This window comes from Zootoca vivipara, chromosome 1 (genome assembly GCF_965207765.1).
Source record: "Zootoca vivipara chromosome 1, rZooViv2.hap1.1, whole genome shotgun sequence".
Lineage (NCBI taxonomy): Eukaryota > Metazoa > Chordata > Lepidosauria > Squamata > Lacertidae > Zootoca > Zootoca vivipara.
Window position 1 is genome coordinate 56,117,373 of NC_142582.1, and position 24,621 is coordinate 56,141,993.

At 42.8% G+C, this 24,621-nt stretch overlaps 2 protein-coding genes across 2 annotated transcripts; both read left to right on the top strand.

Moving 5' to 3' along the window:
* Positions 1-2,841: 2,841 nt before the first annotated feature.
* On the top strand, positions 2,842-5,098 carry LOC148687577 (uteroglobin-like). Its single transcript, XM_088656727.1, has 3 exons — positions 2,842-3,108; positions 4,159-4,346; positions 4,816-5,098. The coding sequence occupies exons 1-3, from the start codon at positions 3,054-3,056 to the stop codon at positions 4,858-4,860; spliced, it is 288 nt and encodes a 95-aa protein (XP_088512853.1). The 5' UTR covers positions 2,842-3,053; the 3' UTR covers positions 4,861-5,098.
* Positions 5,099-20,286: 15,188 nt separating this feature from the next.
* On the top strand, positions 20,287-23,670 carry LOC148687578 (major allergen I polypeptide chain 1-like). Its single transcript, XM_088656735.1, has 3 exons — positions 20,287-20,338; positions 22,721-22,914; positions 23,430-23,670. The coding sequence occupies exons 1-3, from the start codon at positions 20,287-20,289 to the stop codon at positions 23,463-23,465; spliced, it is 282 nt and encodes a 93-aa protein (XP_088512861.1). The 3' UTR covers positions 23,466-23,670.
* The last annotated feature ends 951 nt before the right edge of the window (positions 23,671-24,621 follow it).

A 24,621-nucleotide genomic window follows, 5' to 3' on the forward strand; every position in this document is an offset into this window, starting at 1 on the left:
ACTCTGTGGGTGAATGCACACAAGGTGCTTTGAGGCTGAGGAGATAGGTCCTCCGTTATGGATTTAGATGGAGAAATAAAAGATTTATTGCCATGCAAAACCAAAAAACCAAAACCAAGTGAGAGGAACAGAAACCACAGAGAATGCAGAAATTAAAAACATCCCCTCAAACGTGCCAGCTAATTTATATTGATCGCAGCTACATGTTTTTGAGAACATAGGTTCCTTCTACAGGAGCAATTGTAAAACTTTCACATTTTGTAGAGTAGCTACCGGTATGTAGTGGGTACCAATCCTGCTGCCTGTTAGGCACCATGAGGCAGGACATCACCTCTGGGGAGGGTGCTATGGAGGTGGGTGACCAACGGCAGCAGCCATGAGCCCAAGTCACATTGCAGGTAAAGGTGGTAGTGTGGAAGGGGAGAGAACAGGGCTCTGTCCGCCTTCTCTGCCTTTGTGGGGCAAAGTGGCAGACTGCATTTTTATTATTATTTTTTTTATTTTTTTAAACATAATTTTATTGATTTTACAAATTACAAAAGATGGTACATACATATACACCTTTTCCACCTTCTTCCCACCCCCCTCCATGGGTCCTCCCCTGCCACAGAAGTATCCCACGCAGGTGAACAGTCAGAAGTGGTCCATTTTATGATTGGGTTTCTGTCCTCCTCCCCCTCCCCTGCCCCCGAAGCCCCCCCCTGCCACCAGGGAGCTCCAGTGAACCAGGGCAGTACGCAGGAGTTCATCCATCCAACCATCTATTGTCATACCAAAAAAAAAGAAAATACAAAAAGAGAAAAAGAGAAAAAAGAGAAGAAAAAAAAAGACAAAAAGGAAAAAAGACAAAAAAAAATTCATCATAATTGTTAAATTCATAATTGTTAAACCATATTTTGTGGGCTTCCCCACCCTCCCCCCTTCCCCGGTTTTCCTCCCTTATTTATCATCTTCAACAGTTTCATAGTTCATATTTTATAACATACACCTTTATATCTTGTACCACTTTTAAACTAACTATTATCATTTTCGCCTATTGTCCAATCACTGAGAAATCAAACTCCCATTTTTTCTTCCCGTGCCTAATTTTTACCCCTCTATAGGCCTCCATATTTTCACCTTTTTCCAGAATCAATTCACTTTTTAAACCTATAATTATTCCCAAACTAACCTTACACCCCCCCGAGTACTGGCTCCACCCCACCAATCCAGCAAGTTCCATAGTCAGCAGTCCAGTTATAGTCCTATTAACCCATCCTTACAATCACAACTTCACTTTCCCTTCACCCCACCCCCTGTTTACAGTCTTTTGCCATCCAGGCCTCCATATCAGACCCCTGAGCTTCTTCTCTTCTCTGCTTAATTTTTCCTTCTTCCCTGTGGTCATTCTGGAGTTCCAGTAAGTCCAATCGTGCCCCCCTCGAAGGGGAGGCACTCCATCCAACTTTTTGTAGAGTAAAATCATCATTTTTTTCGTGATGGGCTTCATTTTGTGTTAAGTCATCACAGTCCTCATCATTGTCATTCTCACATTCGTCTTCTTCAGTTTCAAAAGCTTCATCTTCTAAGAAATCATATTCTGCCATCATCATCTGGAATTGTTGCTGTAACACTTGCCGTTGTGTCTCCTCTTGACATAGTTCTATTCTTGCTTCCCACATTAAGGTCAAAACAGTCCGCTGAAACTCAGGCGGGTACCTTTTTGTTGACATAGTTCAGTCCTGTCAAGGTCAAAACTTGTCACATGGGGTGGAATATAATCGCAGTCTATTTTCTCGACTCCATTTTAACAAGCTGGCTGCATTCTTAAAAATAAAGTTCGAACTCACATTTCAAAAGTATATAAACCAAAAAAGAATTTCCAAAAAGTCCAGAGATAAAGATAGAAATAGAATTTAACTATAAATCCTGATCAACTCACTGGATTGTCTGGGCTGCCGGCTCCCGAGGAACAGAAAGGTCTTTCTTAGTCTTAACTTCTTTCTGCAGGGCAATCACAACCACAGTCTCTCTCCCCTTTTACCCTGCATTTAGGGGAGATTCTCTTTGATGCCTTTGAGGAATCCTTTTAAGTTGAAATCTTCTGTTTACGGCTTCGGGTTTCTGTTTACTGTCTCTTATGTTACCGTAGGGGGGGGGTGGCTTCCTCTTTTCCCCTCTCTCCCAGGTCCAAATTGTTGCCTTAATTTACATTCCAAAGAATCCAAATTACTCACAGTCTATTCATTTGCTGAATGTTCTTTGAAGAATTGGCCACCTCCACTTCCCAGACTCGCAGCTTCGCACTCTCAGAGCAGCAATGTCAGCCTGTCCGCCGCGGTTCACCTCCTCGCTCTCGGGGGCTTAAACAAAGCCGATCCGGGGAGGAGAGAGCCCGCTTTTGGCGCCGCCAGGCAAAATCTGTCCCCAAAAAGCTCGATTTGGGGCTTTTAAGGAGGTTTCGCTTCGCTGGAACGATTCCCTCCACCTCTGAAGCGCCGAGGTCCGCTCCGCTGTGCGGACCCCCGTCTGAGCAAGATGGCGTGGTCAACCGGAAGCCGTGGCAGACTGCATTAACTTGCATGGGGAAGAGGGGAGAAAGTCTGCACCCTCAGAAATGGCTGGTGGGGAGATCTCACCCATCCACCAAAGTCTCCATTATTCTGCCTCACCAACTCTAATGGGTAGGCATCAGCCGGTCACCACTGAATAAAATTGGTTTTAAAAGTGCATTTTTTCACTCAAGCTTATCACTAACAGAGCTAACCAAAGTGACCCACTTGGTGCCAACTAATTTGAGAATGTCTGAAGCATCTCTTTGTCTCCCTCAGATTCAATTTTTGAAGAGAAACAAACCAACGGGACAATTCCTCTCTCATCCATCTAATTCCTCCCTCAGGGTATAATGAAGAGAACAAATATGACGAGGGCCAAGTGTCCTCCTTTGTCCTGTTGTGGGTGGTGTTAATCTTGCTACCTCCTGGTATATATACATACACCTGTGCTGTGCAGCTCACAATCACAGACGATTTCCCTGCATATTGTAATCCATACACAGAGTGATCTCCGTCATCATGAGGTTGGCGTTTGTCGTTCTCCTCATTGCCCTGGCATGTTGCTGCTCCTCTGGTAAGCATCACTCCTGATTAGCATTGCTTTTGTTGCACTTTTATTGTCGTTAACTGATTTGGGATTTGTTTTTAAATGAAAAGCGGTATGAAATGCTTTTAAACCAACAAACATACAATTATGCCCTTTTTTCCTCAACACACTGAAGAAGCACAAATGGCCTCATTCAGCAGAGTGTTTTCAGAGATGGCATTTGCAAATGAAGTACAGGAGGGGGAAATAACCAAAAAAATCTGGGCTTTAGGCGTCTGACTTAGGTGTGTACTTGTGTTGCTGAATGTAATATGAGGAAAGGGGGTAATTGTGGATACAGGGGGCAATTGTGGATACAGCTGGCAGGTGTTAATGTGACTGCAGTGGAACATTTTCCAGCCACTATGACAGTGGTAATTCCACGCTCCATCATTGCCAGCCTCAGGTAGGCTTGACTTACTGTGTCAATGTGAGGGATTGCTTCTGTATTGAAGGAAATGTTTAGTGAAAACTGGTCCTCAGAAATGCAAACTCACCACTTTGTTGACCAAGTCTCAGTACGTCAAAGTGCCCAACAGCTTGCCAAGGTTGCCCAGCATTTGCTAGCTGCTTAGAAGAACAGTTAGGCTCCAAGGAAGCACTGGAGAGGTGCTTGTGGGATTTCCTGCTTCAAGGGTCAAAATAATGTAACAAACCTTGGGTAATATCCATCCTTCACACCCCTCCAAACCAGGTTAAAAAAAAAAACTACAACCCAACAATATCTCATGGGAAGAACTTTCAAAATTGTTACTATTCATATTTTGCATTATGAACAACAACTGACCAACTCAGGGGTGGTACTTCCACACAGCTGGGAAGCCCAGTCGTGTTAAGTGAGGCCTGCTGCCTTGTAAATGTTTAGGATTATATAGTCTGAGTAAATGGCATCCAGTTTAGATCAGAGCTAGTGCATTCTCAGGCGAGTCCTTTTCGTTCTAGCCAGCTATCACACAGGGTTTCTTATGTAAAGAGTTTTTAAACATTCATTTAATATATTGAAAAATCCATTTTGATTTTTTTTTTGCTTCTTTCTAGTTTCTTCTGATATGTGTGATCCTGTTGATGAATTTCTGCGAGCATTGCTGAATAAATCAAAGGAAGAATTTAAGGAGATAGCTGAAAAGTATGCAAATGACCAAGATGGGGTAGATGCCTCAATGAAATTTAAAAAGTGTGCAGATAAACTGACAAGCGAGCAAAATTCAGCTTACTTTGAACTGGCGGTAATTATCAGTTTTGCCATTTTCTTTTCTTGTTTTTTTCAGCCACAAGCCAACAAACAGATTCGGGATTTGCAATCAATCTTTGTTTTCCTCTCTGTTTAAAAATGTTATATTAACATACAGATCAAAGGTCATAAGATATCATATCCTCATCCAAAAAGCACTGATACTCCTTGTCCTGCCTTCTTCCCCATAGAGAACTGTATCTCAATTGTTGTGGTGTTGTACCTGAATATGGTTACAATATAAATAAAATTTGAAGCAAGCAAGCCAGTCAGGCAAGGCCAGCTGACCTAAATTAAACTATGAGCCAGTTTTCTCCCGTTCATTTGCTTACATGCCATTGGGACATCTGATCCCAGCACACCTGAATCACCCAAAAGCAACTAGAGCTGCACTGTGTACCCATAATCCCCTGCTTCTTTGTCCCGCAATACTCTGGATTGACCTGGATTTCATTTCATTTCAGAAAAATGTAATGGCCGCATGCAAGAAAAGCTGGCAGGAGGATTGATCCATGGATGAATCCAAGCTGATTCCACAGGCTGACTACTAGCATCAGTTGCTGCAAAGCAACACTCATTTATCCATTCGTCGTCTTCTTCTGTACTGTCACTATTCCGTCCTGAGACGTCTCTCTCCATCTGGATAGTATTCAACAAATACTATTGAAAACCTAGAGAAATCTCACCTGTTGTTCTTGAATCATTCATAATCAATAAACACTCTGTCTTGCATTTCTGTGTTCAAGATTAATTTTTGAGTGTGTATTAACTTTTGTCACAGTTAATCCAGAGACTTCATTGGGGATCTAGAATTCTAGAAGGGTGACATAACTTTTGTCGATAAAGGGTCATTAAAAGTTCAACATTGCTATATTAAAGAGCACCATGTTGGGTAGAGGTGGGGGAATTGTATTATACCTCTCTGAATATTCAGAGCAGACTCTGAATAGTCAGTCTGCTGCAACATTCAGGTACATATGAAAAGGACTTTGGGGTTTTAACAGACCACAAGAGTCAGCTGTGTGATATGGCAGCTAAAAAAAGCTAATAAAATTTCTGGGCAGAAGTATAGTGTCCAATTGCAAGAAATCATGGTACCATTGTATTTTGCTTCAGTCAGACCTCAGCCTGGAATACTGTGTCCAGTTCAGGGAACTGGAATTAAAGGAGACTACTGTTGCACACTGCCCCAATCTCCGAGCGGTATGAGATTCCAGGGGTTCCAAGCACTTACCCAGGGTTCATGTTTCCTTTTGGACTGAGGCACAGTGGAGACTGTGGTGTCTTTAGGCTATAAGGTTTATTTACACATACATGCAGCCTGATCCTATGATGGAGGCATTCACAGCATCAATACCCCCAAAGGGACTTGTTTCTCCCATAGCGACAGCCTTGGATCCAAGCAGAGATCTGGCATGGCTCTCTCTCTCTCTCTCTCTCTCTCTCTCTCTCTCTCTCTCTCTCTCTCTCTCTCTCTCTCTCTCTCTCTCCTTGCTGCATTGCTCACACCACAGCCCTGAAAACTCTACTCCAAACTCTGGCTTGGTTTTTTGCAAGAGGAGCCCTCACCTTTGGAACTAGGGTCATCCAATGAAGCAGAATGGTAGAAGATTCAGAAAAGACAAGAAGAACTACTGCTTCACAGAATGGAATTCATTGATGAAAATGAAGCAGAGACGGTTACTAATTTAGACAGCAGGCTATCAATAGTGACTAATGTTCGCTGAACACAACCTCCTGTGCCAGAGGCAATATGCTTCTGCATGCCCACCAGGTCTCCATATTTGAACCATGAGGCCGTTTCAGCAAGCCACACAGACATTAAAGTACAAGTGTGTCCATAAATTAAAAAATGGCAGAAGCCAACCATTTAACAAACACAGAATAAATTCAATATTACAAAAAAAACCACCACCCCACCACAATCTAGATTTAAGTTACTGTCTTTTTGGCAACAATTGAAGATCCTCCTTTTCTAATAAGGACCAATATACACCGGTCAGTTAAAACATTAAAAATGCATTATAAAAATGAGACATCAGAGGGCACCATAGAGCACTGATCTGTTGTCAATGTAAAATTGCATTGAGAGCTTTATTATGAGGTTTTTTAAAAGCGTTTTTACAAATCAGTGTAGATCCAGCCTAAATCTCTGAAGCAGATTTTTTTTATCCCAATCTGTATCTGTATTACATTTGAAATTCTTGTGGTGGTGGTAGTAGTAGTAGTTATTCATATTTATTTGATTTCTTACCTGCCCTTCATCACAATGTCCCAGGATATAATTTAAAAACATAATGTTAAACACAGTTTTTAAAAAAATAATCACAAGAATAAAAGTAAAAGTAAAAAATCCCTGGATGATTAAGTCCAGTCAAAGGTGACTATGAGGTGTGGTGCTCATCTCGCTTCAGTAGGGTGGGTAAAAACACTTTCTGGTTTTATGACAATTAAGTTGTATTTAAATCATGTGAAATAAATAAATTTGTGTGTGTGTGTTGTAACAAATGAGATGCTCTGGGTGGCAGTACAAAATGGCTGCCATGAACAGCAAAAAAATTGGTGAGAACCAAAAAAAGCAGTGTGTGTGTGTGTGTGTGTGTGTGTTTGTGGTATCAAAGTCAGGAAAACTGATGTGTCTTCAGCATATGACTGAAACTATGCAACAAAGGTGTTACGCACATATCTGCAGGAAGAAAATCACAACAATTGAGAATTCATAATTAAAAACAGTTAAAATCAAACCATAGTCGCAGGAATAGGGTAAGCGCAGAAAACATACACATCAAGTGTCAAAAGGAAGGGTAAAGAGATGTGTTGTCAGCATTCACCAAAAATTGTACGTGCAGGTCCCACTATCCCAACACAAAGTTTTCTTTGTTATGTGAGCTTTCACATAAAAAGTCAATGATTTCCAATTATTCTTACACGGGAATTTCTAATGCATTTGTGACGATAGAATTTTGACCCCAAAATGATGGCCGGGGGGGGGCACAAGAAAACCCTATGGAACCTTGCAAAAGGCAAACAAGGAAAGAAAACATGCTCTCTTTTTTGTCCAATCTCCGCCCTTCCTTCCATGGTTTATGGCGAAACGGTTGCGACATACAAATAAACCGTTAAGACTTCTTTAAAGCTGTTTAGAATACTACGCAAGGGTCCGGCTGTTGGGATATCTGAATCTGTGGTGTTATAGCCAGGTTTGGGTACTAAAAACTCATGTTTGAATAAGTGAATTTTTGCATAACAAGTGTTTGGATAGCAGAACCTTTGCGTGTATAGCAAAGATGCCGGACTTGGGGACAATGGTGTGTCACTTGGTAGAAAATGCCATCTCTGGGCAACAGGCCTCTTCAGAAGCAGAAAGGGCGCTGGATGGTCACTTGAGGGTGCCATATTGTTAGATGGCTGAGGAAGGAGCTTTGGTCCCTATCCAACGCTGCTGTTCCACTAGCACAGCAGAGCTTTCCTCTCCTCTCCCCTGCAGCCCACCACCATCATAAGCTGCTCCAGAGGTTGGAAGACCCTCTGGAGCAGATGAAGAAGAAGAAGAAGAAGAAGAAGAAGAAGAAGAAGAAGAAGAAGAAGAAGAAGAAGAAGAAGAAGAAGAAGAAGAGTAGTTTGGATTTGATATTAACCTGTAAGGTTAATGTAAGGGAAGTCTGCTCTGTGAGTAGAACCTGGGTTGCCATATTTCAAAAGGAAAAACCAGGAACTTTTTTTTTTTTACATAAACAGTGAAAAAATGCGAATTTTCAATTGACTTGCCTAAGATCCAGGACAAAGTGCCACCATTCGGATGTCAATTCCGCCTTTGAAATCCCAGTAATGTCTGGGAAAATCCGGACATATGTCAGCCCTAGTAGAACTCCATGCATGCAGTGTTGGATATAACCCTTTATCTCCCCCCACTCCTAATACAGGTGCTTCATTCAACTGACAACCTTAATAACACAGAGATATCGCCAACTAGTTTTCATATCATGCCATCCAAACATGAAGAAGGGGAAACATGCCTGAATCCAAATTAATCCCAAAATAAGAAAAGTCAATAGATACAAAGAGATCCCATATGGTAGGTAATCCCTTAATGACCTAAATTATTTAGAAGTAGCATTTATATTAGTGATCCCTGCCAAAGACATTTTTGACCGTTAATAAAGCCCAAGGCTATACTGGTCATTTGGAATTTAGCCTGCTATGGAATAGCCTGCTTTTCCCTTCCTACATCCCTCCTTGCCGCACAAAAACCATTTGCTGCTTGGATGCCTTGAAAATATTTTGGTCACTAATATTTGCAGATTTCACGATTGTGTCCTGCTATTCTTAACAAAAAATGCTCCCTGATCCAGCAGGATTTTTTGCACCACTTGTTTATGTTCAAGCATGTCCATTGCCTTCAGATTTCATTTGCAATATCACCCGTTATACATTTGGAAGATTGCTATCTTTAGAGACAGTTTTGGAGAAAATTTAATCCAAGAGAGGGTGGGAGAGTGGGAGAAAATTACAGGTGTTCTGGATTGATATTAAAAGAAACCTTGATGAAACTTCAAAGCCCAATTTCAATCTGAATCTCATAGCTATTTTTAAAGGAAATTTCATAGAAGTAGTGCCACCTCCAGGACCTCCTCTCCACATATGAACTGACCCAGACCCTGCAGTCATTATCTGAGGCCCTTCGCATGCCTCCTCCATGAGTGGCCCAGAAAGGGGCAACACAAGAACGGGCCTTTTCGGTGTTGGCTCCCCGTTTGTGGAATGCTCTCCTCAGGGAGACTCAACTGTTACATATTGTTACATATCTTTAGGCACCAGGCAAAAACATTCCTCTTTTCCCAGGCCATTGGCTAATTAAACAATCTGTGTATGCGAGGATAATTATTTTGTTGCTGTTGTTCTGGTATGCATTTTTGTGTTTTTATATTGTAAACTGCCCTGTGATCTTAGGATGAAGGGTGGTATAGAAATTTAATGAATAATCATAATACCAACATGCTATAAAATAGTGGAAAGTTTCAACATGGAACACTTATTTCAACATGGAACACTTTGGAATGGATACATATGATTCCTGATGACTAAAGTACTGTACTGTATACAATTTATGGTTCCTGGAAAATGAAATATGTTATATTTTGTCCCTTAAATAAATACATATTCTGCAAGGCAATGAGTGCAAGTCTCAGAGCATCTGAAATAGAGGTAGCAGCTACACACCTTGTACAGTCATACCTCATGTTGCATCCGCTGCGGGTTGCGTTTTTCCAGGTTATGAACGCGGCGGACCTGGAAGTGTTTACTTCCGGGTTTTGCCACGCGCGCATGTGCAGAAGCATTCTGCGTGCTTTGCGCATGCACAGAAGTGCTCTACAGTAATACCTCGGGTTACGAACGCGATCCGTTCCGGATCGCAGTTCGTAACCCGAATAGTTCGTAAACCGAACGCGATGGGCGCTGCCATTTTGCGCATGCGCAGATCGCGCGATTGCGCGCGTGCCGCTTCTGCGCACACACGCGCGGCGAAAACACTTCCGGGGTTGCGCAGTTCGTAACCCGAACTGTTCGCAAACCGAGGTGGTCGTAACCCGAGGTACGACTGTATTGCGCTTTCGCACATGCGCAAAAGCGCCGTTTGGATTGCGGACTTTTAAGAGTGCGAAGGGCACCCCGGAACAGATCAGGTCCGCAACCCAAGGTACCATTGTATGTAAGATAGTAGAAAGGTATCTGTTGTGAGGAGGTTTTTTACATTTGCCTCCTGTCCTTTACTCACGTAACTCAGAGCCACATTCTAGCTTCACAATAGGTTAGCTATGCCAAAAGCTTGATTGCCCCAGGACTGTCCTGTGAGCTTCATTTGTCAATAGCTATTTTGCACATCCAAACTCAGTATTCCAGCTGCCTTATTTTTTCAAAATTCTTATGTATAGCATACCCTCCAACGTTTATCTAATGAAAATAAGGATGTCCCATTCCATAATGATAATTTTACTATTTATACCCCATACATCTTACTGGGTTGCCCCAGCCACTCTGGGCAGCTTCCAACATATATAAAAACATAATAAAACATTAAAAAATTATTAACTCCCTATACAGGATTGCCTTCAGATGACTCGATAGTCAAATAACTTCATACCCTCCATTTCTCCAGTGAAAATAAGGACATCCTAAGGAAAAGTGGGACATTCTGGGATCAAATCAGAAACCAGGTTGGCTTCTCTAAATCAGGGACGTCCCTGGAAAATAGGGACACTTGGAGGGTCTGTATACAGTGTACAAATAGGAGCTGACCTGGGCTAGGCCCCTGCAGTTCACAGAAGTGGTCAAAAACCTGCTTCTCTCTTGCAAGGAAGCCCCTTATAGGGCACATCACAGCAGCCCATACTATGGCCACTGATTTTGCAATATGTGAAGCCACTCTCCATCTCCTTCAGATCAGATTCTAGGACTGAAATGTTCCAAGAGACACAAATCAGTAAGAGAATTCCTCTCTCGTCTATATTTTCTCTCCCACGGGAAGATAATTTTTAATGTAAAATGCTCGGAGAACTTTGGTTATTGGGCAGTATAGAAATGTGCAAGGATGGCTGCACTACTAACTCCACTTACCTGGGACTTGGGAGTAAGCACCACTGAATTCAGTAGGACAGGCATTCCCAAACTGCGGCCCTCCAGATGTTTTGGACTACAATTTCCCATCATCCTTGACCACTGGTCCTGTTAGCTAGGAATCATGGGAGTTGTAGGCCAAAACATCTGGAGGGCCTTAGTTTGGGGATGCCTGCAGTAGGACTTACTTCTGAGAGGACACGGTTAGGTTGCCCTGCCGTTAAATACATTAAGTAAGTAAATACCAGGAGAAATGTAAATAAGGTCATGTGTGCTCCTGTGTCATGTTGAGAGCGGAGTGGTTCTTGCTACCTCCTCTGTGTGTATAAATAAACACACACCTAGACAGTTTTGCTGCGTATTGGAACCCATCCTGGGATTTCTTCTCCACCATGAAGCTGACACTCGTCCTTCTGCTCCTCGCCCTGGCATGCTGCTCCTTGGATGCACATCACCATGGTAAGCATCACTCCTCTGGTATCTGTCACTTTGACACTTAATGGCTCTTTGCTTCAAGAAGAAATATTAAAATAATCCAGTCTAATGTCTTCAGATATGGCATCTACAAATGAGATGCAGGAGAACTTCAGCAAAATCATGAACCTGACACTTCAGGCATACACTCCTGAGGTAGCTGCAGTAGCAACCAGGGGCCCAGGATAAAAGGTGGTCTTTGGGGACCCCCCCACACCAATGCGACAACCTCTCCTAATGCTGTCTGCGGTGAACATAGTATATTTGGGTAAATGGAATATAAGCACAATATGTGCATTGTGAACTTTAAGATGTTGTATTTAATCCTGATCATTAATGATAAAATAATAAAATAACCATGAATATTGACTCACTAGCCTAGTGACGTATCCGTGAATGTATCTATCTAGCCTACTTTAACAGAGCTTAGAAAGATTACCTTCCAATCTAGGAAATTACAAATCATCAGAATAGCTGTACATTTTTACAGTCATTAAAATTAAGAGCAGAAATGATAACATATTCTTATAATTCAAGCAAAACATCATTTATTGCAAGAATTAATAAGACATCTGATTCTTAAACAAGTAGCCAAGTCAGATGACTTTTACCCTGCTTCTAGTTTGGTGAAACAAATTTCTCAAAAGAGATTTGCCTAACTAGCTTACTTTTTTCTGAGAGCATAAGATAGAGGTCAAGCCTATCTTTCCCCTTGGTAGATCTTGGGTGCTCCCTTATCAGAGGGGGTGAGGGAGGGATAAGGAACCCCTGTCCATAGGTCGGATCCAGCCCATAGCTGAATTTCATATGGCGGCCACTCAGTATTCTCCCCAAGAAAGACCTGGGTGGACATGAGCATTGGGCGCCACTGCCTGAAGGCACATGCTCACTTCCATCCCGCCTTCTCTATTCATCTGGTAGGTGCAGAGGCTGAGAAAACCAGCATGCCTCTCCACTGTCCCTAGCTAGGCTGGAGGGAGATGATGGAAACACTTCCTTCTGTCTCTCATTTCGTAGATTTGCGCCCGCCTGCCCGCCCAAAAATGTAGGAGTGTCCACATTATTACACCCTCTCCATTTCAGTGTTGTCCCACACCTTTCCTCCTTTTAATGTGGGTTGTTGTTTTTTTAATCCTTGGAAAGCCTGAAGAGGCCAGGATTGAAAAACCTTGCAATAATAAAGAGACAGGCAAGTGCAAATCCATGTTTTGCTCCAGTGTGGACAAGGTCGTAGCATCTGCTGGCATAAGTGCCTCTGTCTCGCAGTTTTCTACTCTGGCATCCCAGCTGGATCCTGGGCAGGGCAGTCTGAAGTGAGCCATCATGTTTCCAGCCAGTTATCACTTAGTTTTTATTTACTTTTTAAAGACCATCCTAAAGAAGAGTTAGTGTGTATATATATATATATATATATATATATATATATATATATATATAGTAGGTTTAAAGCGTTTTTTACAGCCTGTTTGGGTTTTTATTTTCCTTCTTCCTAGATTCCCACAAAACATGCAAACCTATGGAGAAGTTTCTGGGTGCCAAGTTTTCTGGAACAGATTCTGAGTATTTGGAAGAACTTGAACGCTATTCAGACAATGAAGATGGCATCCAAGCTGCAAAGGACGTAAAAGATCTTATTGGCACATTTTCAGATGAGAAACGTTCGGAATACTTGAAACTTCTGGTAATTTTAAGCATTGTCCTTTTTCTGGCTGGCTTTTTGTGCTTCTAACACATAACAAGAGACAGGGGGAGGAATATGATATTGTGCTTGCCAAACAGAATGATCTCCTCTCTCCTCCTGCTGCATGCTGTTCTGGGGGTTCTCCTGGACCCCCCCCCCCCGAAGGGATGGGGGGGAGTAGAAGCGGAGTCATATTACACTAGTGGGAGCCTGTGCACTGACTTCTGCTAGCAAACTGGGTTAATTGAATCCAACCCAGGGTGTATATGTTTTTCCCTCCAATCTAATTTTTTATTTCATTTTTATTTATGAATTTATTAGAGTACAAAATACAGAACTGGGGGGGGAAAACTCCCCCCCCACCTAGGTTTATTAAAACTGAGGTTTGGCAGGAACCTCAAAAAAGGGCTGTGACGTGGGGAGGTGGACCAGGAACTTCTGCCATTGTCTCAGGGATCAGGGTACTGTGCGTGGCCATGCAAAGGGCACCCTCCGGTTGATGGGAGAGCAGTCATTACGCAGGTTGCCTATGCCCTATGCCATACATGCAAACTGAGGTACAGAGAGTACTGGTGGAGGAACGGGGGGGGGGAGTGCACCGCCCCCGACAGCACGATCCCAGTGGGGTGCTATCACAGCTCCCCCCCTTCGCTGGGTGCCACACCCCCGCTGGCGGCATGCCATGCCCCCAGGATGCGCACCATCCATGCCCCTGCCTGCTCTCCACCCCCCCACCCCGCCAGAGCTTGAAGCTCCACCACTGACAGAGAGGAGGCAAATATACCACCCCATGAGGCAATCTTCTACTGTTTGAGAAGCAGGCTGATGATTAAATCCAAGACACAAATACTTTTTCGTCCAACACCCTTGCGTTGGCTCGACTAGAACTCCCTCAAGCCCTGTCTACCTCACCCCTTCCCCTCCTCCTCATTCATAAGGACCCCTGAAGCCTCATGGCCAATAGATGTGCCTCTCCCAGCTGTTCATTATCTTTCTAATCTCCCAGCCATTCTTCACCAGCAGGCCCTGGTACAGCCCTTGGTGGCCCTTCAGATTAACCCTACTACAGTGTCAGCCCTCTTTTCTCTCTCTCTCTCTCTCTCTCTCTCTCTCTCTCTCTCTCTCTCTCTCTCTCTCTCTCTCTCCCTCCCTCCCTCCCTCCCTCCCTCCCTCCCTCCCTTCTTTCTTTCTTTCTTTCTTTCTTTCTTTCTTTCTTTCTTTCTTTCTTTCTTTCTTTCTTTCTTTCTTTCTTTCTTTCTTTCTTTCCCTCCTGTATAATAAAGAATATCTAAGTGGTGAGCAAGAGTATATGAAAATACGTACAGTACATAAACTCACTGGAGCTACACTGCATGCCTGTGGTTTCTTTCTTCTTTCTCCTTCAACACTCTGTACTCACCCGGATTTCATTTAATTTCAGAAAAACTTAATGCACAGCTGCAAAAAAGACTGGAAGAACTGATCTTCGGATGTTGCTGCGCTGATTCCACAAGCTGACTACCAATTCCTGAAATATCATATTATTGATCCATTCTTCTATTTCCCTTGCACTGTCATTGTTCAAAGAAGCTCCCTGTGGGGCAATAATCATTATGCTACAGAAAACCTAGAGAAATCTCATGTGCTGTTCTGCAATCAGTCATATCCAAATCATTATTAAATTTACTGCCTTACATTCCTTTGCTCAAGTTTCATTCCTGTAGGCTGTTAAATGTGTGCCTTTTGCACTGATCTCTTTGAGATTTCCTAGAGCCAGCCAGAGACTGTGTTAGAGCAGAAGAAGGAATATTCTGAATAGAGAGTTGCTGGCCCAGCCCTTCTCTACAATTTAGAGAGGGCCCTTGTGCTGCTAGCTTGAGAGAGAGGCAGTTGTGCTTCCCCAACTTCCAAACTTTTTTTGTGGGGGGGGAGTGGCTAGTACTAGGGACAAAGTGCCATAATGATCAGTCAGATACATTGATTCCAGAAAGTCATGGAAGCAGATGGTAGAGTTTATGGGTCCCAGCTCTGATCCCAGGAACAGGAATGCAGCTGATAGAATTGATATGCTCACACACCCACACCCCACAAATGTGAGTAAATGCCCTCGCACGCTCATGATACTGACATGTGCTAGAGCTAGACAGTCAGGAGCTTATATTACAAGGTTAAAGGAAGGGAGCAACGATAAGCTAGAGAACACCGTTCATTTGCCCACTTTTTCAAAATAGACAAGACCTTTCTGCAGGCAATATGATTAGCCCAGGGATGATGAACAAAAGGACGAACATTTCAATATGGACACTGTGTCTGTGGCAATTGATAAGGAACAAAGAATGCCAAATGCATTATGTGACTCTAGTCAGTGGCCTCATCTGCACAATACAGTTATAACACTATCATAACACTTTAACTGTTGTGGCTTCTCCCAAAGAATTCTGGGAAATATACTTTATTAAGGTGCTGAGAGTTCTTAGGAGACTCCTATTCCCATAGCTATGATTCTCAGAGTGATTTAACATTCAACCCGTTTCTAGGGAAATTGGCATGAAACCAAACAAACCCAAACACTACCTTAAAATGCCTGCTAAAATAAAGGAGTTTTTGTCATGTGCCTGAAGTTCAGCAAGGAGAGAGCCTGTCTAATCTCAGCTGGGAGGCTCAAATGCAATCTGTCCTTGTTGCATCTTTAACCTGGGCACTCCTTCCTCCAAGCAGCTCCCCATCTCTATACCTTCTTTCTTGCCAAATCACTGTAATTGGATTTTGCAGGGAAATGGATTCAGTTTAGTCCCACAAGGCTTGCACTCTTGTTTAAGAACTCTTACTGCAGCATATTGCACTTCTCTGAACCTGGTAGGACTCTTAACATAACATAAGAATATATAATATGATGATCCTGCTGGATCAGACCAATGGCCCATCTAGTCCAGCTTGCTGTTCTCACAGGGGCCAACCAGATGCCCATGAGAAGCCTGCAAGTTGGACTTGAGCTGGACAACAGCACTCTGTTCACCTAAAACTCCCAGCAACTGGGATTCAGATGTATGTTGCCTCTGGAGGTAGGACAAGGCCATCATTGCTAGTAGCCACTGATGGTCTTGTCCCCCATGAATTCGTCTAATCCTTTTGGAAAGCCATTCAAGTTGGTGGCCATCACAGCCTCTTGAGGGAGCAAGTTCCATAGTTTAACTTTCTGCCCTGAATCTTCCAGCATTCCGCTTCATTGGATGCCCATGAGTCTTATGTTATGAAAGAAGCAGAAAAACACTTTCTCCATGTCATGCATAATTTCTGTCACATCACCTTTTTTTCTCTGAACTAAAAAGTCAAAAATACTGCAGCCTTCCCGCACAGAGAAATTACTCCATCTTCTTGATAGATTTGTATAATGGTGTTATGATACCAGCAGTTTTATTTTTAATTCCTTTTTTACGGATCTTCTGTTGTGGAGGTGGGGGGTGATTATCTGTAAATCAATCCTCCTGGCAATATCTGGCAATATCCCCTCACTCATGCAGTTTAGGACATTCCACACCTTTCCTCAGCAGAGTTTCTTTTTTACTGAGAAAAATAAAGCTCCAGTATATGTAAACTTAGCTTTAATAATAAAGAAAACTGTAACAAAATAACATAAGGAAAGAAACTAAATACGACGACATGAGGCAAGTCTGAGGCAAGAAACAAGAAGAGACAGCTGGTCCCTCCTAACTGAAACTTAACGGAACACACTGAAGGGAGGGGCTGATTCTGGAGCAGAACACACAAGCCCCTCCCACCAGATACCTAGCACTCTACTATTCAAATTAGGCCCTAGTGTTTTTCTTACATCTTCAGCATGGGATTTGCCCTTTCCACAGCTGCTACACCCTGGTCAAATATTCCTTCAGCTACTACCCCAAGGTCTCATTCCAGATCAGTCACTGCCAGTTCAGACCTTAAGAGTATATATGTGAAATTAAGATTTTTTTTCACCACAATATGCATCATTTTACACTTGTTTACCCTGAATTGCATTTGTCATTTACTGCCCATTCCCTCAATTTGGAGAGGCCTTTTTGGAGCCCTTTGCAAAATCTTTTCATGCTAATGACCCTGAACAATCTATTATCTTCCACAAACTTGGCCACCTCACTGCTTACCCATAACTCTAGATCACTTTCAAACACGCCCAAATATCACAAGTCCCAATACAAATCCTTGTGGGACTCCACTTTCTACATGTCTCCATTTGGAGGACTGTCCATTGATTCCTGTTCTCTGTTTTCTTAACCAATATCTGACCCACAAGAAGACTTCTCCTCTTATTCCATGACTGCTAACCTTACTAAACTTTCCTGAGGTACCCTGCTAAAGCCCAGGTACACTACATCAGTGTTTCTCAACCTTTTTTGGGCCAAGGCACACTTGTTCCATGAAAAAAATCACGAGGCACACCACCATTAAAAAAGTTAAAAAAATTTAACTCTGTGCCGCCCTATATTGACTATATAATTATGACTGTAAGAAACACTTGCCAATTGCTGTGTTGGTTGCAATCTCCTGTAATAAGGCTTCACAAGCCGCTGATTTCTCTGCCAGCACAATCCTTTGCTCAGCAAGTTTCAGGTTGAGCTCATCCAGCCAGCTTCTTTAAGTTTGTCTAAAGCCACCCTCCCGTGGTGGTGGCTGTTGAGAGCTGCGCTCGCCCCGCGTCGTGACCCGGCCGGCTTCCTTTCTGGCGGGTTAGTGTTGGGTATTGGCGGCCGCCAGGCATGTGACAATGCAAATCGCCCTTCTCGTCGCCGCACGTCGCAGCACACCAGCCAGCGTCTCGCGGCACACTAGTGTGCCGCGGAACAGCGGTTGAGAAATGCTGCACTTCATCACTGGATCAGTTCAATCTATATGCATGTTGACACTCCGAAATAAATCTAATAGCTTCGTCGGAAAGGGCTTGTCCATGCAGAAGCCATGCTGGCTCTGCTTCTTGATGTACAAACAGCCTGCCTATCTCTCATAAGAGTACATGAAAAAGGCAGTACTGTACCTATCTCCAGAGAGGCGGAATACCCTCCAAGCAGCAGCATTGGGGTAAAGTGGCTGTAGCCTCCTCGTATATTACTGATCTACTCAGTAAGCATGACCAACAGACAGGGCATAGGAATGTTGTATTCCAGAAACATCTGGAGGGCCATAAGTTCCTTATCCTTGACAAGATCTCCTGAAAAGGTTTTAAGGGTTGATCAATCCATTGATCCACCAGATAGCATGCTTGTGAGCGCTCCTCTTCTACAGCCTACGAAGGTGCAAAATTTGCCTCAGACGCTTAATACCAAACACACAAAGCTGCCTTGCACAGGCTCAGACCATTTTCTGTCTAGGCCACACAGACGTATTAGCGTAAGCACTAGATTGGCTCTGCACAGCCCTGACCTCACCACCACCTTCCCCTTCCAGTACATGGAAGTGATGCTGCCTCTGTCAAATGTTGTTGTTGCAGCTCCACCCAACCAGGTGAGCTGTTCTTGATCTCTCGTAATAGTATACAGCATTTTAAAAAATGGGTCAGATTTCTTCTCATTGTAAGTCCCGTGATTTATTTATTTTTACTCTTTGGCCCCTTTCACTTTGTTTTTAACTAAGGAATCTTTCTGCCCATGTCAGACCTTTTGCCCACAGAAAGTTATAGTACATTCCTCCTCCACACAAGTAAAAGATAACAAGGAAAGAAAAGGAGAAGGAAATCAGAAGAAACCTAGCTGATTAGTAAAGATAATATTGTCTATACTGTCTGCTTATGAAATGAATGAATGAAGATGATCTGGAAAATTTGGGGGAGTGAATAGAATTCAAAGCAGAATTCATAGTTAGCCTTGTCCAAAGGTAATAGGTGGTATCCAATGAAGTAGTCCCATCAGTGGGGGAGCTTGGGTCTCAAATTTCAGTGGAGCCCTGTGCAACTTCAAAATTCAGCACCCTCCACCTTTTGTGCTCCATTATAAATCATAGATGGGGTGTCCCCAGTGTTGCCACTCCCCTAAATCCATTCCATTAGCGCATGAATAAAACATGCAGGCCTGGGCACAAGTCAATACGCAAAGGAGAAATGTCAATATATACACATCCTTTAATTTAGGTAATCCCATAATGACCTAAAGAATTTAAAAGCAACGTCCATATTAGCAATACTTGGCAAAGTCAAGATAGTTTGGACTGTTTATAAAACCTCAGGCTATACTGATAATTTGCATTTAGCTTACCATGGAACAACCTGCCCTTTCCTTTTTGCCTCCATCAACCATTTGCTCTCTATAACCTTGAAAATCTTACAGCCTCTGATCTTTTGTCCTGAAATTTCATTTGCATATAATTGAATGCACATTTGGAAGGTTACTATACTGTATATTTATAAAGTGGTTGGGGTGCGGGAATCAAATCAAAGACACAGAATGAAAACCTGAGGGTATTTGTAATTGATTTAGCAACTGCACACAGGGTCTATTAAGTATAACACATGAGAGAGAGATATGTATTTTGTTTTGATACGTTCTCTTCCCCAGAAACTCAGTGTGGCACTCGAGCCTCACAATACCCCTTTAAAGTACGCTATACCAAGAAAGAGTGATTTCCCCAGGGCTACCCAGCGAGCTTCATATGTGAGCAGGGATTTGATGCTTCGAAACTCAAGAGAACAGCTCTCTTGTCTTCTTAAATCCTACGTACACTCTGCATATAGGTCAATGGGAAGCCACACCTGACCCTCCTTATGCTGTAGGAATTGATCTTGGTCTCTTCATCTTGCCAACCTTAAGTTTAGTTCACCCCATTTCCACAGCATTTTTCTTTTTTCTTTTAAAAGCTGGCACAAAAATTCAGGTAGATGATATTCTGTATCAGTTTGATGACAGACTGGCTCTCTCCCCCATCTGCAGTGCATACAAAAAGTCAAAAAACTGATTTTGTCCCCTCAAGGAACTCTCTAACAGGGCACACCGCAGTAACCCACCCAGTGCACACTCTCCATCTCCTTTGCATTTGATCAGAAATGAGGAGGAGAACAATGTGAATAAGGGCATGTGTTGTGTTGTAGGCGGAGCAGCTCGTGGGCACATAGAGCTATATATATAGATGCCTGAGCTGCGCAGCTCAGGATCCCAGATAGTTTTGCTGTGTGCTGCAACCCATCTGAGAATTTTTCTCCATCATGAAGCTGACACTCATCCTGCTCATCGCCCTAGTATGCTACTGCTCTTCAGGTAAGCATCACTACTGAGACTTCTGGCTCTTGGTTCTCAAGAAGCAAACATTAAGTAGTACAGCATAACATTACCAGAGATAATGTTTGTAAATGAAATACAGTAGAATCTCAGTGAAATGAACTCCAAGAGCTGGGCATTTTAGGCAATGAGACTTCCTGGACCAGCTCTGCATGGCCTCCACTCAAATAAAGCACAATACAAAGCAGGCTTACTCAAAAGTAAGTCCTGTTGTGCCCAATGGGGCTTTCTTCCCAGTATGCTTTCTTTAAGATTGCACTGGCCACATTTAGGGATATTGGAGAATTCTGACAGAAATGGAAGCAGAAATCGCCACTGTTCACTTATTCGTTCCATGTTTGGAATGAAAATCAGTCGATTGAATGCAATCAGTATTGGCTGTTGTCACTTTCAGTCTGGAAACGAATGAGGTGGAATAGTGCAATGGCAATGTAATTACATAATTATGTAAAATTTGTCACATCGGACAGTGAGACAAGTAATATAGTTTCTGACAGAAACGGTGCTTTCTTACATCCTTAGTTACAGTACTGAGCTCTAAAAAAATGTTATGGCAACCAGATGCCATATACTGTATAGGTATAGTTTGGCATGGGAGTGCATCTGCAGAAATCTCTTTTTACGCAGCTGTTAAAAGGTGCAGGAGCCCTGTCCTGTTTTTATACCTGGGCACCCTAAAAATCACTGAAGGTGATAGTCAGTGAGTTTAAGTGGGCTACAACAGGATCCTCTTCTAAGCAACATGACTGAAACAGGATGGCTAATAGCACAATGGCTGAGAGCAGGGGTCAGCAAACTTTTTCAGCAGGGGGCCGGTCCACTGTCTCTCAGACCTTGTGGGGGGGGCTGGACTGTATTTTTTATTTTCTTTTTAAAAAAGAACGAATTCCTATGTCCCACAAATAACCCAGAGATGCATTTTAAATAAAAGGATACATTCTACTCATGTAAAAACATGCTCATTCCCGGACCGTCCGTGGGCCGGATTTAGAAGGCGATTGTGCCGCATCCGGCCCCCGGGCCTTAGTTTGGGGACACCCTGGCTGAGAGCGATTTGCATCTCACTCCCCAGACCGCTTTTCTTTAGAATCACGCGGGGTTCCGTTATTAAGCCTATCAGAGTTAGATCCTAATTACAAAATTACCAATAGCAGATGTCAAACATATATCATATGATTGTCAAAACTGACACAGCTGAAACTCTGTTTATACAGTACTCAAAGAACCTTGAGGCAAAATACTCCCCAAAATTCTCAGGCTACACTCTGGCAGGTACTTTAACTCACAAAACCCTTGATAACCTTGGGAGCAGCCCCAATAAGGTAAAGGTAAAGGGACCCCTGACCATTAGGTCCAGTCGTGACTGACTCTAGGGTTGCGCGCTCATCTCGCATTATTGGCCGAGGGAGCCGGCGTATAGCTTCCAGGTCATGTGGCCAACATGACAAAGCCGCTTCTGGCAAACCAGAGCAGCACATGGAAACGCCGTATACCTTCCCGCTGTAGCGGTTCCTATTTATCTACTTGCATTTTGACGTGCTTTCGAACTGCTAGGTTGGCAGGAGCTGGGATCAAGCAACAGGAACTTACCCCGTCACAGGGATTCGAACCGCCGACCTTCTGATCAGCATTGTAAATCAAATAAGCATCTCCCTGCCTGCAGAGTCAGAAAGCAGTTACCAGTAGGTGTAGAGGTGTAGAAAAGAATTCACTAAAAAAAAAAAAAACCTTTTACCTAGGAGGCTGCAGTTTTACTTATCCCACAATGCTCTGCGTTCCATGAGCCAGAGTTTGGACACACGGGGGTACCCCAATCTCACTACATAGTGACATGTGCATTTTATGGTGAGTTAAGATGTCATATTTATGGCTTCCAATCATAGCTGCCAAGTTATCCCCTTTTTTAAGGGAAATTCCCTTATGCTGAATAGGCTACCTTGCGAGAAAAGGGAAAACTTGGCAGCTATGCCTCCAATTTAGAAATTACTCAGCTGTGGAAAGGCCAGTTTTGGTTAGTGCTACACAGAGGAAGTATAGTATTTTTTTTCCTGCATCTACAGAGCCCAGGAAACATAGCATTCTCTGGTCAGGGCTGTGTGTCCCTGACATACAAACATGGTAATGAAAGAACATTTACCATCCTCATGTGGTGTCAGCACAAGAAAGTTCTTCTCCCATGGAGCTTTCTTGCAGAGAAATGGGCATCCAAGCTGGATCTGAGCTGGGCTCTCTCAGCTGAGTCATATGATTTCCACCCAGTTATCAGGTGATTATTTCTTTTTTCCTCAAGATGACAATAAAGAGTTTAAATAAAACATGTATGAATTCACTTTTTGTTTTTGTTTTGTCCGTCCCCCCCAGTTAATTCTGAGCTGTGTCCTTCTGTCCAGAATTCAGTGACTGCATTCCTTTCTGGAACACCGGATGACTTAAAAGAGGAGCTTAAAAAATATATACCTCGTGCAAAGTATGGGATAGCCAATGCACAGCAGGTGCAAAGTTGCACCCAGGACGAATTTACAGAAGAGGAAAAAGAAGGGTTATATGATCTTGTGGTAAGTATCTATTTTGCCGTTTTTTTCTTGCCTGTGTTTGGGTATTTATTATACCTTGTCTTTCATCCCACCAAACTTTATTTGCAGTCTGCTATTTAAAAACATTATTTTACTATGCCTATCAAAGTTAATATCTGATGATCTAAAAAGGATCTAAATTCTTTGTCTTGCCATCTATATTACCAAAGCCTTCTCCATATGTCAGAGACTAATTCAGGTCACACAGTAATAACTCTAGTTTAATATGCATGCAGCAGGCCTGTGTCATCGTAAGGAAGACCCATCTTTTCCAACCCTAAAGCTGCCCAATTATTCTGATGGCTGAGCCAAGTGAATCAAGGCACAGATAGAAGGCAAAGTTGCCTTTTATTGACTTTCAGCCATTTTCACCATGGCATGATCATCTACTGTTCAGGAAGCAGGCTGCTGAGTAATGCTCGCCAAGAACCAGCTAGTCCCAACCTTCCTCATTTCCTTTAGCAGCCTGTACTTACATTTGTTTCATTTCATTTCAGAAAAAGATGATTGACAAATGCAGCAGCGACGAGTAATTCTGATCTATGGAAGAAGTCAATCAAATTCCACATGCTGACTACTGATATTGCTTGCTGGAAAATATTGATCCATTCTTCTATTTCTTCCATCCTGTCATTGATGTAGGAGCTCCCTCCTCCCTTTGAAGCAATAGTCATATGCTGCAGAAAAGCTAGAGAAATCTCCTGCCATGTTCTTCAATCATTCCTACTTGAATCATTATTAAAAACCCGTGCTTTGCATTTCTGTGCTGTAGATTCATTTTTCAGGGTGTATGATAAATGTCAATTAATCCAGAGACTACTTGAAGGATCTAGAGAACAATTCTGGAAAGGGAATTTAATTTTTGTCAATATTTATTTATAAAAATATTTATATACCGCCAACTCAAGGCAGGGTAGACCAAAAGATACAAGGACACTAAAGGATTTTTGGAGTCTGTTATTTGGGCCCAAGCTGCCTTGGTCACTGAAAGGCCAATAAATGCCATAGACAGAGGAGATTCCCATAATTACTCGTTTATTCAGCTGAATGAAACAGAGCGGGCGAGCCACACTCACCAGTGTGAAGGTGCAGCCGTGCCAAATAGTCTTTGTCCATACTTTATATAGGCACCCCCCCCCCTCCCCTTCCACCTTTCGAGGTTCCTTGCACTGATCGAAACAGGACACCCTGCCTGGAGACCTTGAAGGGGAGAGAGGTGCCTGGCAGAGGGAGGTTTTTCCTGAAAATCGCCTAGCAACGTTATCTGGTCTTCACATATTTGTGGCTCACCCTCCTAAATTCTAAAGCAGGCAGTTTCTTTACAGAAGCAAAATGGCATCAGTTAGGCTAACCAAAAAAACAGGACAAGAACAGGCCTCTGTGGCTTTTCCTGAGACCTCACAGGATAAAATACAATAAAAACAATGGCAAAGGGCCAGCTTTGCTATATCAAAGGATTCTGTCTGAATGCGGTGCACAACTCTAATACAGTTTATAACAATATTCAAACTTATGCATCCTGCAAATGACCTGCTTATCAAGAATTCATCCTGGTTTGCTTACAGAAGCAACACCACCCTCTACAGTGCAGCTCATGGTTGGCACAGCAAGCGGGAGCATAGCAAACAAATTAGTCCGGCCCACTCTGTGGAATGGAAAGATGAAGCATGGGTTTTTTGGGGGTGGGGG